General features: G+C 41.4%; 2 protein-coding genes across 6 annotated transcripts in view; one reads left to right on the top strand and one right to left on the bottom strand.

Annotated features, from left to right (window-relative positions):
* Positions 1–5,757, bottom strand: part of brd8a (bromodomain containing 8a) — a 57,136-nt gene extending 51,379 nt beyond the window's left edge. For all 5 annotated transcript variants that reach the window (XM_063059120.1, XM_063059119.1, XM_063059121.1 and 2 more), the window contains exons 1-2: positions 5,723–5,757; positions 2,328–2,424 (exon numbers count right to left, since the gene is read on the bottom strand). In XM_063059120.1, coding sequence (XP_062915190.1) covers positions 2,328–2,424; positions 5,723–5,744 — 119 coding nt within the window. In that variant the 5' untranslated portion in view covers positions 5,745–5,757. The remainder of the gene's footprint in view (positions 1–2,327; positions 2,425–5,722) is intronic.
* A 598-nt stretch (positions 5,758–6,355) lies between these two features.
* The window catches only part of cfap70 (cilia and flagella associated protein 70), an 86,881-nt gene continuing 74,005 nt past the window's right edge, over positions 6,356–19,231 (top strand). Inside the window, exons 1-4 of the mRNA XM_063057471.1 lie at positions 6,356–6,392; positions 15,254–15,363; positions 15,999–16,200; positions 19,133–19,231. Of these exons, the coding sequence (XP_062913541.1) occupies positions 15,286–15,363; positions 15,999–16,200; positions 19,133–19,231 (379 nt within the window). The 5' untranslated portion in view covers positions 6,356–6,392; positions 15,254–15,285. The remainder of the gene's footprint in view (positions 6,393–15,253; positions 15,364–15,998; positions 16,201–19,132) is intronic.

Genomic DNA, 19,231 nt, shown 5'->3' with positions numbered 1-19,231 from the left:
ATCTAATCTCTCCAAGGGTCTCTTCACAGATACTAATTATAATGGGTTTCCAGATGGCAGTCCAGACCCTATGTTCACACAGTAGCTTCTGATGGTTAATGTCATCATGTTGTCTGATTGGTTACACATGAAGTATTATGTGAGTTGGAGGTCTACATGGGCGGGAGCCATGAAGGCCAGTGACAGCCCCAGGTCTCTGGGATCAGAGGTCCATGCAAGTCTGGAAGTCAAGGTCCGAAGTGCTCCACAGCTGAAGGTCAGTGATCCCAGAGGTTGGGTCGGTCAAGGCCCAAAGGTCAAACCGGTGATCAGCAGTTACTGGGGCAAGTACTACTTATAGCTGCAAGTGGCCAAAATGCCACACCTGCCCATTCACTTCCTCTCTCACCTCCATTCAGTGTCCCAAGCCATCCTTCCAGGTGTGGCAACACTGCACCTGCGAATCTGCTGGGGTTGTCTATTGTATATAGTGCTCCTGATGTGGCTTTCTCTACACTAGTGAGACCCATTATGAATTGGTAGGTGGCTTCGTCGAGCACCTCTAATCCATCTGCCAAAACTGGAACTTCTCGATGGCCAAACATTTAATTCCCATCCCCATTTTGACTTCTTGCTGTATGGCCTCTTCTTGTGCCACGATAATGCCACTCTCAGGGTGGAGGAGCAACACCTTATATTCAATATGGGTAGCCTCCAACCTGGTGACATGAAAATTGATTTTTCTTTCCAGTAAAATTTCCCCCCTTCCCTCTCCTTCAATTCCCCACTCTGGCCTCTTACCTCTTCTCACTACACCCCCTGGTGCCCCTCCTCCCTCCCTTTCTCCTATGGTGCACTCTCTTTTCCTATCAGATTTCTTCCTCTCCAACCCTTTACCTTTCCCAGCCCCAGGTTCACCAATCACCTTCAAGCTATCCTCCTACCCTTCCCCCACGGGGGCTATCTATTCTGGCATCTTCCCGCTTCCTTTCCAGTCCTGAAGAAGGGTCTCAGCCTGAAACGTCCACCGCTTGTTGATTTCCATGGATGCTGGCTGACCTGCTGAGTTCCTGCAGCATTTTGCTTTAGATTTCCAGCAGCTGCAGAATTTCCTGTGTTTATGAAGTACTGGGTTGATACCCAGAGGTCACTGAAGTCTAGAGTGCAAAGCCAAAGGTCAAAGTTGAGAGCTCGGTGAGTCTGGAGGCAGGCAGCCAAAGAGGTTGAAGACCAAAGTCAGTGAACCAAATATCGAGTCTGTGAGTCCAGACCAAGTTCTGGAGATTGAAGGTCTGATATCTGCCTGTTTGAGAGCACAGAGCCAAGGTCTGAAGGTGGCTTGTCCTGGGGTTGGAGACCTGTCTGTGTATGTGAGAGGGTAGGTGGTTGGGAAAGGGGTTGTTTTGGTAATTTATTTTGCTCTGTTGTTGTTGATGCTTGGGTGTGTTGGTTAACACAAATGACATATTTCACTGTATTGTTTCAATGTACATGTAATAAATAAATCTGAATCTGAACTTCATTGGAGCCAACTTTGTGGAATCCTTGAGGCTTACAACTCAGATCTTTTTGTGGCTCTGTCTCTCTTGCTGCTGTGCTTTCAGGGCCAGGGCAAAGGAAACAACAAAGCAGATCGAGCAATGATCACAAACAAAAGACAGTCTGCAAATGCTGGAAACCTTGAGCAACACACATAAAATGCTGGAGGAACTCAGCATCTATGGAAGGGAATAGACAGCCAATGTTTCAGGCTAAAAACCTTCATCAGGACTGGAATAGAAGTTGGCAGGGAGGAAGAGTGGAGGGGAACCTCCCTTTGGTTCCCACATCCTTCCCTTTCTTCCATGTCCACTGCTCTCTCTTATCAGATTCCTTCCTCTTCAGCCCTATACCCCTTACACCCATCTCCTCCCAGCTACTGACTTCATCAACCACCCCCCCCCACCTGCTAGCTTGTACTCCTTTGCCTTCCCCCACCTTCTTATTACGGCTTCTTCCCCCTTCTTTTCCAGTCCTGATGGAAGTTCTTGGCCTGAAACATTGGGTGTTTATCCCCCTCCATAGATGCTGCCTGACTTGCTGAATTCTTCTAGTATTTTGACAATGATCAGCTAAATAATAATCAGTACTTGTCATGGCGTGGTCTCTCATTGGAAAGAAAATATAATTATTCAGATGCTCGTGCCTGAATTGGAACAGGTGCTACTCGGTCTTACATTTACTTCCATGACAAGGCAGGACAAGACTGTGATCCAAGTATTTCATAGATAATTTTTGTATCAGATTGAAATATTAAGCCAATTTGCACATTAAGTATCATTGTTGCATTTGCATTTAGTATCTCTTACCAGTTCTGATCTCCACTCCGCATCACTGATGATGCCAAGCATAACTTTTCTCGAATTGACCATGGTTCGGTTGGGCCAGTACTCAGCAATTTGTGCTCTTTGGGGAGAAAATGTCCCAAATTAGCAGTTGACAGATTAAACACAATAAAACATATGTGTCATATTTTCCAAGTTAATAATTGATTTCTTTATGTTTCTGTGAGATTTTTAAAAAGATTATATACAAATACTAGTTAATGAGAAAACTAAAAAAAGCAAAGCACAATTCGTATTTTAAAATTATATGTCAAGTAAATGGTGATCTTTAATAATATATTTTAAATAATCTATGTTCCAATTTTTAACTCATGCTTGGTAAAATATTTAAAATACTAACTCTGGACTGTGTCTTTCCTTGTTCCTTACTTGAAAATTCTCAAAGATTGGAGGATTATAGCCCAAATGATGACATCATTTTTTTGCTATCATCTAGACCGCTTTAACTATCACAAAGCTCAAAGGGCGAGAAAATGCTGAGAAGTGTCATCATTTGCACATAGAATTATACTCATTTCTCATCATATAAGTTAGGAAATCTCAAATTTGCTGATTCATCTCTGCCAGCAACATTTTTTATATTCTATTTGATTTTTAATATGCTTTCAATGTTTGATAAGTCAGAGACTTCCAGAAGTCTTGGAAAATTTGCAGTATTTATAGATTGTAGTCAAGCCCCACGGCCTGTCAAGGATTTTGTCGACGATTTCATAGCAAATTTGCTTCAGTCCAACCCCAGTATTAGATGAAAGTTTCACAAGGCCCTGATACCACACATCACTTTGTAAATAGGATGTGGATCCTCTCAACCAGCTAATTTACCCTCACAGATACTAATATAATAAGCATGGAAAGATTGTAACTAGCAGTATGCCATCCTCAACAAAAAGCATCTAGCGCTTTCCCAGCATATATGAAAAACAAACTCTTCTCAGGCTTAAGCTGGTATTTCTTCAGGATCCTGGCGATCCTTCCAGAAACCATGGAAATATAGAGAAGACAGGCCATAGCGATGGGTTCCTCCTTGTTGTTAGGTTTTCTGGTTTTTCAGTCGGCCCTTTTGAGGGCCAGATTGATTTCCTTCACCTTGTAGCCATTCTGTAGGAACCTCGTATGTAATCATTCTATTTCCTCGTGGAGACTCTCCAGGTCCAAAATAATGTTTGCACAGTTAATCAAAGTAGAAAGACTGCTCTACGTTGGGAGGTATAATGACGACTGTTATTGTTGAGGTATAAACCTGTGTGAGTAGATTTCCAAGAGATGCCATGTCCGAGGCTACCATCTGGATTCCGTCATATTAGAAACATCTGTGCCACGGCAATGGCTTTTGAGATTGCCTGGTAAAGGAAGCCATTGAAATAGAACTCCTTTCCTTCAAATTCTTTCCGTCCAGAATTTTAACAAAGACGAAGGTCTCACTCTAAATAAAAGCTGGAATTTGATTGTAAGCAAGCTGGGAGAGCGGAAACCTGATTAGATGAGGACTAACCAATTAGGAGGGGCAGACTACAGGGTATAAATACCACCAGACTAGTCATGCCCAGGCATTACCCCGATGAAGATGACACAGTTTGTCATCAAAACCTGTACCCAGCTGGAAGCCCGAGAAGAGTTTATTCATCATACTCAACAAGTTCCTCACCGAAATATACAGAAAAAGCAAAGCCCATGCCATGAAGATTGTGAGATTTCTGAAGAAACTTCTTAAAGTTCCAGGTCAGAAGCCATCAAAACACTGCAAAATCCATGTTATGATCGCAATGTGTTATTTTTTGCCAATTTTACAATCTCCAACTTACTCCTGCATAGACCTTCATCTTCCTTCACCAAGTATGCTTTAAAACATTATTAGGAGTGATTACTGAGGCCAAACTGCAGGAAAAGTAATTCCATGTGTAGATGCAAAATAATAGGGAAAAGTCTGCAATTAAGAATACTGAGGAAAATTTAACAGCAATTAGAAATAAATGTATTCCAAAGTTACCTGCAATTAAGGGATATACTGTAGATTGTAATTATTGAGGAGCCAAACTGATGCCTGCTACATGCCACACACATCAAAGTTGCTGGTGAATGCAGCAGGCCAGGCAGCATCTCTTGGAAGAGGTACAGTCGACATTTCAGGTCAACGAAGGGTCTCGACCTGAAATGTCGACTGTACCTCTTCCTAGAGATGCTGCCTGGCCAACTTTGATGTGTGTTACTTGAATTTCCAGCATCTGCAGAATTCCTCGTGTTTGCCTGCTACATGCCACTAGTTTCTGATATCAAATCAAAAATTATCCATGTATCTCAATGGTCTTACCCATGCCAATATATAATCCCCAATTACACTTGCTCTTATCTTGTGCAGTGAATTGTATGTGACACATTACCAAATACCTTCCAGAATTCCATAAATACACTACATCTACTGGTTCTCCTTTAGCCACTCTGTTTATTACAGCTTCAAAGAACTCCGATCAAATTGTCAAATACGATATAAAACTCTTGTGTATTCATTTTCTGTATGCACTGCTATTACCTTTTTAATAATGAGTTACATCATTTCTCAATGAAAGATATTAGACTGTTTCTTCTTGTTTCACCTCCCTCCTTCCTTAAATAGCAAACTTACATATGTAATTTTCCAATCCTCCAAGAACTCTCCAAGAATCTAAGCAATTTTTGTAATGCTGAAGGGTCTTGGCAGAGTAATTGCAGCCTTGATAATTCAGTTGGCTAAAATATCTCAAAATAATGTGTCAGCTGTTCAGGACAGAGTTTAGAAAATATTTCTTCAGCTTAAGGGTGGTAAATCCTCTGAATTCCCTTGTCCTAGATTGCTGTGAGAAATTAGTCGTTGAGTATATTTAAGAAAAAGATTGACTTTTTAGAATATTTTATATATGAATATATTATATTAATATATATTTTTATTAAAAGAAAATGAAGTTAGCGCAGTTAAGTTACATTGAGATAAAATGGTATAGCAAGCACCGGCGAGGAAGGGATGCAATGGCCTACTCCTGCAGACTTGACTGCTAGGTTCACTCCCTTCGAATTAATACTACTGATAATTATTTCAAAATGGCACTTGCTGTCTAACACGTATCTGAAATGTTACTCGACCAGTATCCGATCACACGTTCTAAGTTGAAAACAAGATTGTACTGAACACACGGACGAACTATATTATAAGAAAACAAGGACAGTCGGCCGATCAGCACAAAGCGCTGAGGATAATTTTTCTTCTGCACGACTTTACCGCCGTTTCAGGTAACGCTTCCCTTAGACACACATTCAGTTACACGGGATTTTCGGCAACTGAATCCCTGTCCCTCCCTCGGCACCATTTCTCTATCCGCTCTACTCACTGCCAGTCCCCGCCGCCATCATCCCAGCAACCGAGTGTGACCTTTGACCCAGAGAACGATCGTGACGTAACACCAGATTTTATGAGTTCAATCCCTATGGATTGAGAGCCCCTCAATTAAGAATTTATATAATTAATGAAGGATTTTTTTTAAAGATAGGACGTACGGGCCACCTATTATTTTACGGCTCGCTCGTAATTACCAAGCAACTGCCCGAACAATGGATTGAATAAAAGCAATATTTCTAATATTTGCAGTGCACCAACAGCTGAGTTCCTCCAGCATTTTGTGTGTTTCGATTTTCTCCTGTCTGTGGCACGGAACTCAATACGTATTCAAATTACGTTAAGCTCCGAAGATGAATGCAAAATATTATGTTTGGCCCACGAGAGCGGATTTAAACTTGAAGATAATGAATGGCAATATAAAGTCTGGCACAGCATTTTGACAAACTGTTAAAAATTCATGTAAATTGCATTTCATTGCTTCAGTAATTTGGGATTATCCTATTCTTCGTTAGGTTTGTTGCAAACGAGGATACTTCGAGGCGAAACACGGCACGTCGGACGTCAGCCCGCACGGAACGTCAGGACGTTGATCGTTGTGTCACCATGGCAACGGCGACGCACAGGGCGAGGGGCTCCTTTCGTGGCGGCTGGCGAGAGCTGAGGTGAGAGATGAAGTTTGTCGAAGCGACTGTCAGACGGTGAAATCTCAAAAGATTAGATTAAATTAGCTCTATCTGTCACGTACATCGAAACGATAGGGATTCTAATTAAATCAGCAATAAAGAGGAAGAGCTCCTACAGATCGGCATAAAGAGGTTGGCATGTAGAAAGTGCGCTTTTGCGTAAAATACACTGTTTTGTCAGAATTTTAAAAACATATAAAACACTGCGTGTGCTGGAGCATCACAAACACGCTGCAATTCTCAGTAAATCGGTCCGGCAGCATCTGGGGGAACAGGACCATCGACAAAACTATGATGTTCTGATGATAATTTACCAACTTGAAACTACAGTTTCTCCGCAAAGGCGAACTGCCCTTGCCGAGTGCGTCAGGCCTGAGCAGCGCAGCAAATTCTTGACCAATTTAAGAGAGGATCGTGAACAACACGGTCGGATTGAGGATCAACAATTACCTAGAAAAGAAACGCATAATTGAGCAAAGAAAAGCATTTAACTTCTTTAAAGGATGTTTATTTCCCCACAGAAAATGAATTGGAAACACATTATTAGGAGGGGTTTTACATTTTTAAACTGCTATTCACAAGGAATTAAATTATTGGACATTTGGGAATATCTGTATATTGTTTGGATTATACTCTCTGGAATTGTACGCCTGGAACTCTACCAGTGGCGGCGCCAGAGATTTTTTCTTGCTGGTGCTACGGAGGGGCTGAATTATTCAGTGATGGTGCTGAGGGGTGCACTGTATGGTAATGTGTATTCGCAAGGCCAGACGCGTGGCGTTAAAAAAGTCAGTTTCAAGCATTATGTGCCTACTATAAATGCCTCTGTTGATTCACAAGCAACAGCAATTGATAGATCTAATATAGAGGTGAACTGTTACAGTGTCAACAGCATCGGAGACAACCTGGGCTACACGGAGCATAAACAAAAAAAAAACGAACAGGGCATCTGAGCAACAGCAGACAACGTGAATCACGCACCAATCTCGCAATCAGCGTCAAATGCGTGCTTTTCAACTGAAAATCACAACACGAACCCACTGCTATTCGCATTACATAGACAGCAATGCCAAAAGATACACAGTTACTAAAGTCAAATAAGGCAAACAACAGATGCAAGGCTTTACCAGGAGTTGGACAAATCGTACACTGACCATGCAATACCTCAATTAGTTCGGCTATTGAATTTAAAACAAAAATCAACAGAATCACTGCTTGGAAGTCTAAGCAAAACCAGTAGGCTTACTAGCAGTAAATGTAATATTTTAGGATTTGCAGGAAACATAAGAACTATGGAGTATCCACCACAAAATAATAATAATAATAATAATAATAATCAGCATTAGTCTTGGCCCAATTTTTTAAAAAAAATCAACTGCACTCACCATTGATGTTTTCAGAGAAGCACAATCCGTCTGTTGCTGTGATTGGTGGCGAAAGCATCAATGATTTTCTGGATGTCAAGTGCTTTGGTCCTCCGGCTGGTTATGGCCAACAGAGCCAAGTTGCTGTTCCAAGCATCACCGCTGCTGTTCCTTAAGTAGTTTTTGACGTGCCTGAGGCAAGAGAAACTCCATTCGCATGAGGCAGTTGTAACAGGCAGAGTCAATGATATGCAGATTAGTTTGTATAAATCTATAAATGCATCGCGGTAGGGTTTCATTAGAGCTAGAAATTCCACTGTGTCATTCACTGTCTGTCCTTGCTTTTGTTTTGTTTCCAGCAGACGCGAATCTGATGTAGCTCTGCAGTCAGGTTCACTTCAGTCACTCCATAGTAGTGGGCCATTGGCCAAAGAAAATTCTTGTCTAGGAAGAACTTGTGTTTGGGACTCAATGCTGAGACTCCAGTCAGAACACTCCCAGTCTCAACTGAGAACCGTCTTTTCATTTCAGTCAGAAGTCTGTCTATAACTGGATAGAAACAGTGGTTGCGAAGGTCATCAGAGGATGTGACAGGTGTGCGTTCAGTTTGGGCCTCAACAGCAAAATCATGTAGGCGACGGGGTGGCTGGGCCTGTCTGCTTTCATGTGGTCTGCTCTGTATATCGGCCTTGACGCACAGATCCGTAGCTCTTGTCTGAATTTCACTCCATGATTCCTCTCCCCGTTTTGCTGAGAGTGCATCGATAACAGACTGAGCCAAGTCCACAGCGGATGAAAGCTCCAAACTGGGAGATTGTAGCTGGTCTGACATGAACTTGATGACTCGGAATAAAACCTCAAACAGAGTGAGAAGTAAAGCAAACTGCTTGTCAATCAGTCCACTCATAGCTCTGGCCTCCGTTTTCCTCCGTGCATTTGGTTGACCCATAATATCCTGTAGTGTAGCTAGAATGGCAGGGAGTGATTTCCTTATAGCCCACAAAGCTGTATACTGCCATGCCCAGCGTGTATCTGACAATCTCCAACTCCGCGGGCTGTGCAGTTGATTCCAGTTCTTTCTGTTTCTTCATGAAAAGATCGTGGGCAACAGAGTTTGAAAAGAAGTTGTAAAGCAGCTGCACAGTTTCAAAAAACTCACCCGTTTGTGGTATACTGCTCACAACATCCACTAAAACAAGATTAAGTCTATGAGCATGGCAGTGTATATATAATGTCTGCGGGACCTCTTTCCTGAACCTCTCTTGTACCTCGTTATTGCACCCGGACATCACTGCCACCCTGTCATAACATTGACACGTGTTCTTATCAATAACACACTGGGCGAGTGTCTGTTCAATGCTTTTAAGAAGCAACCCTGCGTTCAACCCTTCTGCTGGAGTGAAGTGCAAGAATTCTTCAAGCACTGTTTCGTTATTCAAATACCGCACCACCACTGATATTTGCTCCTTTTTACTCAAGTCTTTACTTTCATCCACCATGATGGCAAAATATCCAGCCTCCTTGATTTCTGCACTTATTTGACGTCTGACCGTATCCGCCATAATACCCATAATTTCATTTTGGATATCGTGATGGGTGTTTTTTGCATTTCCAGGATTGTCCTCTATTTTTTTAACTACAATCTTATCAAACTTCCCTATTACACTGAGCAACTCAACAAAGTTTCCCCTATTGCCAGATCCAACATTCTCCCGGTATTCTCGCTGGGCAATGCCTTGGCACACAGTATAGCGTAGAGACTCAACCGCTGCTCTCATATACTCACGGTTTTCCTGGACAATCTTTGCATGTCCTTTATCAAGCATATTTCCCAATCTTGAACCGTCCTGTTTTCTCAATCTGAATTCGGCCTGTGCCTCCTTAGCAAACTTATGAGCTGCACTTACATAAACACGAGGAATTCTGCAGATGCTGGAGATTCAAGCAAAACACATCAAATTTGCTGGTGAACACAGCAGGCCAGGCAGCATCTCTAGGAAGAGGTACAGTCGACGTTTCAGCCTGAGGCCCTTCGTCAGGACTAACTGAAGGAAGAGCTAGTAGTTAGTCCTGACGAAGGGTCTCGGCCCAAAACGTCGACTGTACCCCTTCCTAGAGATGCTGCCTGGCCTGCTGCGTTCACCAGCAAATTTGACGTGAGCTGCACTTACATGGTGGGTTTTGAAAGCTGTCGTACCGTTTGTAGCTTTCCGCCAGTTGCGGTAACCGGTGACAGTGAAGGTAGACTCAGAATGGAACCCATGTCCTTCACACAGGAAATGCCTGCATGCGAAGCAGAATGTAACATCTTTTATGATTGAATATTCCAGCCAGGAGTACAGGTCAAACCAGCCACGAATAAACTCCTTTGCTGATTGCCAAACTGTTGCGAAGGGTACTTTTTCAATGCTGGCCGACAGGGTCCTTCCTCAGGCTGCTGGCTAACATCCTTAACAGTATTCCCACCAGCACTAAGAGCAGCTTCATCCATGTTCCCTTCCGAATCCTGCTCCATTTCTTGTTCCTCTACTTCGCCCTCATACTCCTTTGATGAACTGCTATCGTCCTCATCCCCACTTACTCCTTTCTGCATGTCACTTTCAATTAAGACATGCTCAGGCTGAGACACCACTGATTCCTCTGGATGAGGTTGTTTTCTGACTAAAAATCGATCCATTTTTCATGTCGGCCAAAATAATGCACGTGCCAGGCCCACGCTCGCTTGTAAAAGCACAATGTGCACGTGTGGCATCTGTTAGTCTCGCAAGACCATGGATCTGCACCTGGATGTATACTATCAATCTCTCGCGTGAGTGAGAATGAGTGACATCACCACCTTAAGTGATCTTAGATCAGCTTAACTGATCTGAGGACAGCAACGGCAAGACATTGACAACGAACGAATAAGCTGAAGTGTAGAGTGGATCTGACAGAGTTTATAACTTTATTGCTGCATGGGTGCTATGGTAATTGGGGGCGCTGTTTCACTAGACCAACTGGAGAAACAGCTGTATTCAAAATTATACAGAGAAAGCAAAGCAGCTGCAGTTAGTTCCTTGGTGGTGCTACGCTGGTGCTATTGCAATTTCTGCTGGGGCTATAGCCCCAGCTAGCACCACCTTAGCGCCACTCCTGAACTATACTCTCTGGAATTCGGAAGAATGAGAGGGGATCTTATAGAAATATACAAAATTTTGAAAGGGATAGAGAAGATAGAAGTAGGAAAGTTGTTTCCATTGGTAGGTGAGACTAGAACTAGGGGACAGTGCCTCAAGATTCAGGGGAGAAGATTTAGGATGGAGATGAGGAGAAACTGTTTTTCCCAGAGAGTGGTGAATCTGTAGAATTCTCTGCCCAGGGAAGCAGTTGAGGCTTCCTCACTAAGCATATTTAAAAAGCAGTTAGATAGGCTTTTACATAGTAAGGGAATTAAGGGTTATGGGGAAAAGGCAGGTAGATGGAGCTGAGTTTACGGACAGATCAGCCATGATCTTATTGAACGGCGGGGCAGGCTCAATGGGCTGGATGGCCTACTCCTGCTCCTATTTCTTATGTTCTTATGGATCATGGATAATGCCTACTGTGGATGAACTGAGACAAAGAAAAGGAAGAAGTACAAAATCACAACCAAATTTCACTCTCATCTCTGCTCTATTGTCTATAGGTATTTTTCGTGTACCTTTCTTGGTTCAGTGGGCAGTCAACTTACAATTAGAATTAGAATTTTTATGTCTTACATCCATCTCACAATGAGGGACTAAAAATCTTTATGTTGCATCTCCATCACTATGTATAAGTAAAAAGGAAGGGAAATGTGGGAGGATATTGCCCAAACATTAAAATTGTACACAAAATTCTAGAATAGGCTACATGGTTGGCACAACATTATGGGCTGAAGGGCCTGTAATGTGCTGTAGATTTCTAAAAAGTTCTACGTTCTAAAATTGTTTTGTTAATGTATGTGTAGTCAATAAAACAAACAAACAAATCTTTTTGCACTTGAATACCTCATTCTGATACTATCCTTAACATCAATGTTGCATTTCTTGTACCTTTGTCTTTCATAAAACCACATTCTTCTTTGCTTATTTCAGCTTGTATCTTACTTCTAGCTCTAGTTATCAAAATTCTTAGAAGTATCTTGGTGATATGACTCATTAAACTTGTGGTCCTATGTAATTCACATTCTATTGCTCCAGCTTTCTGAAGAAGAGTGAAAAATACCGATTTTTTTCATATTTTCTGGTATTATTCTTGTCAATATTGATGTTAAGGATACTGTCAGAACGAGCTATTCAAGTTCAAAAAGATTTGTTTGTTTTATCGACTACATAAAAGCATTTGATAAACTGAAGCACACTAAGTTATTTGAAATATTACAGAAAACTCTAGATCTAGGTTTGAAAGACCTCCGCCTAATCAGAAATCTGTACTGGGAACAAACTGCCGCTGTAAGAATAGATGGAGAAGTGAGTCAGTTTACGAAAATCAAGAGAGGCGTTAGACAAGGGTATGTTTTCTCCCTTGATTTATTTAATGTGTACAGTGAAACAATATTACAAAAAATAAGAGACATCTTGGGAATCAAAGTTGGTGGTGAAAACATCAATAATTTCAGATATGCAGATGACACTGTGTTAATTGCAAGTACGGAGGAAGAACTACAAAACTTAATTGATATAATTGTTGAAGAAAATGCAAAAATGGGTCTATCTATCAATTGCAAAAAGATAGAATGTAAGGTGATATCCAAAAAGAAGCAGAATCTTATCTGCAGGCTGAGAATAAATGGGGAAGATATAAAACAAGTGCAGAACTTTTGCTACTTAGGAAGCTGGGTGACATCAGATGGCAGGTGCAACTTGGACATCAAAAAAAGAATAGGGATGGCAAAAGACACCTTTACAAGAATGAAGAGTATACTGACCAATACTAAACTAGGCATGACAACCCACCTCAGAGTACTGAAATGTTACGTTTATCCAGTTATGTTATATGGCTCAGAATGTTGGACAATATCTAGTAACATGAGGAAACGAATTGTAGCAGCAGAGATGTGGTTTTCGAGGAGGATGCAAAGAATATCATGGAAGAAACGAATATCTAATGAGGATGTCATGAACAGAGCAAACACAAAAAGAGAAATAATGTATGAGATCATGAAAAGGCAAGGTAACTTCATTGGACATGTGATTAGGAAAGAGGAGTTAGAATGCACGGTAATTATGGGAAAGATTGAAAGGAAGAAAGCAAGAGGAAGACGAAGACAAATGATGATGGAGACTGCAGCCAGAGAACTGGAAATGAATACCAATGAATTGATCCACTTGACCCGAAACAGAAGTGTGTGGGCCATGGCAGCCAGAGCTCAAACTGGGCATGGCACCTGATGATGATGATGATACATGTATGTACAGTCAGAAACATAATCAGACCAATGTATAGTCAGATATGCAATCAGATCAATGTGTGTTGATATATCTGATGGCCTGGTGGAAGAAGCTGTCCCAGAGTCTGTTGGTCCTGGCCTTCATGCTGCAGACGGAAGCAGCTAAAACAGCTTGTGCTGGGGTGGCTGGAGACCCAGATGATCCTCTGGGCCCTTTTTATGCACCTGCTACTTTAGATGTCCAGAATAGCAAAAAGTTCCCATCCACGGATACACTGTGCCGGCCGCACCACTCTCTGCAATGCCCTGCAATTGAGGGAAGTATAGTTCCCATATTAGGCGGTGACACAGCCAGTCAGGATGCTCTCGATGGTGCCCATGTAGAGAGTCATGAGGATTTGGGAACTCATATCAAGCTTCTTCAGCCATCTGAGGTGAAAGAGGCGCAGTTGTGCATTTTTCACCACAGTCAGTATGTACAGTCCAGGTGAGATCCTTGGTGATGTGTATATTGAGGAACTTGAAACTACTCACCCTCTTTACCACATTCTCATACCTCCCACAAAATCATTGGCAGTCACTAAAAAGGTCTGCAAAAGTAACCTCAGATGACGTATGAAGTGAAGAATCACGAGTGGAAATGTCCACTCTCCATAGATACAACCTGACCTGCTGAGTGATAAAGCCACTGCAAGACATTAGCTAATTGTTCAAGTAAACTTTTATGCCTTTGCTGAATCAACAATTAAACATTCTAATTTACTAGGCACTTGATCAAACTATTTAATATTATATAGAACATGGAGGGAGGTTACTGTACATTCATCAGCTAATGGGAATAAAAAACTAAATCAGAATCAGAATCAGGTTTATTATCACCGGCATGTGACGTGAAATTTGTTAACTTAGTAGCAGCAGTTCAATGCAATACATAATATTGAAGAAAAAAAAACACAAAACAAAATACCAATAATAATAAATAAATAACAGTATACTTTTATTGAATAAATTAAAAATCATGCAAAAAACAGAAATATATATATGTATATTAAAGTGCAGTAGTATCCAAGGGTTCAATGTCCATTTAGGAATTGGATGGCAGAGGGAAGAAGCTGTTCCTGAATCACTGAGTGTGTGCCTTCAGGCTTCTGTGCCTCCTACCTGATGGTAACAGTGAGAAAAGGCCATGATCTGGGTGCTGGGGGTCCTTAATGATGGATGCTGCCTTTCTGAGACACCGCTCCCTGAAGATATCCTGGATACTTTGTAGGCTAGTACCCAAGATGGAGCCGACTAAATTTATAACCCTCTGCAGCTTCTTTCGGGTCTTGTGCAGTAGCCCCCCCCCCATACCAGACAGTAATGCAGCCTGTCAGAATGCTCTGCACGGTACATTTATAGAAGTTTTTGAGTGTATTTATTGACATACCAAATTTCTTCAAACTCCTAATGAAGTACAGCCACTGTCTTGCCTTCTTTATAACCGCATCGATATGTTAGGACCAGGTTTGGTCCTCAGAGATCTTGACACCAAGGAACTTGAAACTACTTACTCTCTCCACTTTTGATGCCTCTGTGAGGATTGGTATGTATTCCTTCGGCTTATCCTTCCAAAAGTCCACAATCAGCTCTTCCGTCTTACTGACGTTGAGTGCCAGGTTGTTGCTGCGGCACCACTCCACTAGTTGTCATATCTCACTCCCGTACGCCCTCTTGTCACCACCTAAGATTCTACCAACAATGGTTGTATCATCAGCAAATTTATAGATGGTATTTGAGCTATGCCTAGCCACACAGTCATGGGTATATAGAGAATAGAGCAGTGGGCTAAGCACACACTTCTGAGGTGCATCAGTGTTGATCGTCAGCGAGGAGGATTTGTTATCACCAATCTGCACAGATTGTGGTCTTCTGGTTAGGAAGTTGAGGATCCAATTGCAGAGGGAGGTACAGAGGCCTGGATAGAAAACCTGCTGTGGCCTATGGTAGTCTACAGTAAATCTGTAGTTAATCTTTATATGGTGAGCATATTAGTTGTGGAATGTGTATACATTATAGTGTTAATTCTGTTTTTATCCCCAAAACAGTTTACATATTACTGCAAACAGCAGATGTAGACATGGAGAACCCTGATGTTGAAATCAAAGCACGCAATCCAGTGCCAGTGCAGATCACAGTGCTGAGAGGCAGGAACTTGGTATGTATCATCTTGGTAGTTTATCTGAAGGAGGTTAATTCTTAGTTTGTGGTTGCACACTTGAAGGGATTCTTTCATTTAGATTTGTTTAAACAAAGGGCAACTGCCTTTGTGAGTTTTGTCCCATTGCTTATATTACTAAAATCAAACCTTTGTTGCAGGTACAGATAGTGAATACATACAAGTCCTAGCAAAATGCATGTTAGAGTTGTACAAGGATAACTTTATGATTATCTCCCATTTGTAGCATCCCCTATTGTCATGGCAGAGAACAACATCTATTTAGGATTACTGGATATTGCATTATGATGTCTTGTTCATATTAGAAGAAACTCCATTATATTTTTGCACTGCAGCATGAACTCACTATTTAATGTTTCTGGAAATTCATTATTCTGGGAGCTGATGGTATTATGTGTGATGGCGTAGAACAGCAAGTAACAACGTAAGGGCACATGGAATGTGTTTAAGCCAGCTACTGTCATGAATTTTAATTTTATTTGTCATTTTTGATCAGATTCCACGGTTTATATTTAAATACCATGTTAAATTGAATGCTTTTGTAGTTGGGATTTCAACTTTAAAATACACAGTAGGTAGATCAAAATGTTTTTTTCATTTCATCCTGTGTCTAGTGTATTCTATTGTCCTTGCAGAAAGGAAGTAAAATAGACAGTCCAGTGTCATATATCCGTGCTGATTATAATAACATCCATCTTGGAGACTCGGGGAAATTTCAGGTAGCTGAAGGTGAAGTAGAGTACAATTTCACAACGAACTTTGATTGCTTATTTGGTGCTCAAGGATTGGACAACCTGGTGCATAAACCTGTACTTTGTGAGTATCAGTTTCCTTTGCCTCTGATTTGTAAACATACATTTATATAATTGTTTGCTCACATTAATTTATAAGAACAACTATGGTGGAACTGAGTTCCATTACAGTCCCTAATTGGAAGGGTGCAGGACAATAAGTTTCCATGCTCTTAGTAATCAAGTTTAAATCATCAACCATAATCATATCTTGGATGTGAATCTGGAAATGTTGAAGAGTTAAATTTAATTATACTATGGTATTGGACCATATGATAGACAATATGGAGTCATACAGATGTAGAACAGTGGAGCACAGAAACAGACTCTTTGGCTCATCTGTTCCATGCTAAACTATTAATCTGCCTATGCACCTGGACCATAGCCCTCCATACCTCTCACATCCATGTACCTATCCAACTTTCTCTTAAATGTTGAAATCAATTCCGCATCCACCACCTCCACTGGCAGCTCATTCCACACTCTCGCCATCCTTTGAGTGAAGGAGTTCTCCCTCATGCTCCCCTTAAACATTTCACCTTTCACCCTTATTTCATAACCTCTAGTTCTAGTCTCACCAACCTCAGTGGAAAAAGCCTGCTTGCATTTATCCTACCTCTACCCCTCATAATTTTGTCTACCTCTATCAAATCTCCCCTCATAATTTTGTCTGCCTCTATCAAATCTCCCCTCATTCTTCTAAGCTCTAGGGAATAAATTCCTTATCTATTGAACCTTTCCCTATAACTTATATCCTCAAGGCCTGGCAACAATTGCTCACTGTGTATGTTCTACCTTGGTTTCTCCTCCCAAATTGCAGCTGCTCACACATGTCTACATTACTACCTCATCTGGAATGCCAAGCAACTTGTCCTTTTTGACCAATCTCCCCTGTAGGACCTTGTCAAAGGCCTCGCTAAAGTCCATGTAGACAACATCCATTGCCTTGGTTTCATCAACATCCCTGGTAAGCTCCTCAAAAAACTCTATGAGATTGATTAGGCAAGACCTACTATGCACATAGTTCATGTTCAAGTTTAAGTCCAAGTTCATTTTCTGCTCATTCAACCGTAAACATGTATACAGGTACTACCAAACAAAACAGCATTCCTCCGGACCAAGGTACACAACAGAGTACATATAACTCAGATACATAACTCAGAAAGTAATATTACCATTAGTAAATTAAAAAGTAATAGGGTGCATTTACAACACAACTTAAAAAGTTAACAGTATAATGCTACTGATGCTTCATGCATGATGTGACCTGGGTTGTGACAAGGAAATCAGTAATCTTGTGGCCTGGAGGAAGAAGCTGTTTTCTATCCTAACAGTTCTTGTCCTAATGCTATGGAGCCTACTGCCTGATGTTAGGTGGTCAAAGAGATTGTTGGATGAATGGGAGGGATCATTAAAAATGCTAAGGGCCCTGTATGTGCAGCGCCCCTGATAATTATCTCTAATGGGCAGAAGAGAGACCCCAATGATCCTCTCAGTAGTCCTCACAATCCTTTGTAGGGACTTGCGGTCAAAGCCATGTTGACTATCCATAATCTGCCCTGTCTATCCAAGTACTTATAAATCCGGTCCCTTAGAATACCATCTAATAACCTACCTACTGCTGAGGTCAGGCTCAGCAGCCAAGAACTTTCTGGCTTATTTTTAGAGCCATTCTTAAAGAACAGAACAACGTGAGTTATCCTCCATTCCTCCAGTACGTCAGCTGTCACAAAGGATGATTTTAAATATCAATGCTAAGGCCCCTGCAGTTTCTGCACTTGCCTCCCACAAGGTATAAGAGAACATTTTGTCAGGCCCTGGGGTTTAATCCACCCTAATTTTCCTCAGGAGAGCAAACACCTCCTCCTCTGTAATCTATATAGGGTCAATGAAGTCATTGCTGCTTTGCCTTATTTCTATAGGCTCTGTGTCTGTCTCCCAAGTAAATGCAGACACAAAAAATTCAATTTAAAATCTCCTCCATCTCTTTTATCTCCATGTATAGTTGACCAGAGGACCTATTTTGTCTCTTGCTATACTTTTGCTCTTTATACATCTGTGGAAACCCTTGGGATTCTCCTTCACCTTGTCTACTAGAGCAACCTTATACCTTCTTTTAGGCCTCATGATTTCCTTCTTTAGTGTTTTCTTACATATCTCATACTCCTCAAATACCTCATTTGCTCCTTCCTGCCTATATATCTGTTATGCTCCTCCTTCTTCTTAGCCAGGACTACAATATCTGTCAAAAACCAAGCTTCCCAAAACCTGTTATCCTTGCCCTTTGTTCTGACACACTTGCCAGGCAGATCCTTTCTGATAAAATTGACCTTTCTACAATTTAGAATCTCAACCTGAGGACGTGACCTAACCTTCTCCATACTTATATTGAAACTAATGGCATTATGATCACAAGATGCTCCCCTACACAAACTTCTGTCGCCTGCCCTGTCTCATTCCCTAATAGCTGCCAGTCCTGCCCCTCTTGCAACCAAATCTTACTAATGGCTTCAATATCACTGTCCCATGTCTTGCCCTAAGCACACCCGCTTTTCCTACAATACACCTTGCATTGAAATCTACACACCTCAGAACATTAGTCCCAAAATGCTCAACCTTTTAATTCCTGGACATCTCTTTTGAACTTACTCCACACCACCCCCCCTCCCACCCATCAAACACTTTCTAAATGCATGCCCTCTAGCACTTGACCCAAAAGTACTGTTTGCATTTTAGCCCAAAACATCCAACTCCATGTTTATTTCCCTCCATAGATGCTGCCTGACCTGCTGAATTCCTTCAGCATTCTGTAGATGTTGCTCAAGATTTCCAGCATCTGCAGAATCTCTTGTGTCCATGATATGATCCTTTATCTTCTGCTTGTTATGTTTTGAAAGTTCTTAAGAGAATTATTAATATCTTTTTGAAATGCTTTTTCCATTTCTATATAACTATAGTAACAGTTCTTGAGGTTTTGCCTAAGGAAAAGAAAAAAAAAGATGAGAAGGCTGTTGTACTTGGCCAAGCTACAGTGGACTTACTGCCTCTGGTTCAAG

This window comes from Mobula hypostoma, chromosome 9 (genome assembly GCF_963921235.1).
Source record: "Mobula hypostoma chromosome 9, sMobHyp1.1, whole genome shotgun sequence".
NCBI classification, from domain to species: Eukaryota; Metazoa; Chordata; class Chondrichthyes; order Myliobatiformes; family Myliobatidae; genus Mobula; species Mobula hypostoma.
Note: the sequence above shows the minus strand (reverse complement) of the source record. Positions and strands in the feature narration are given on the sequence as shown.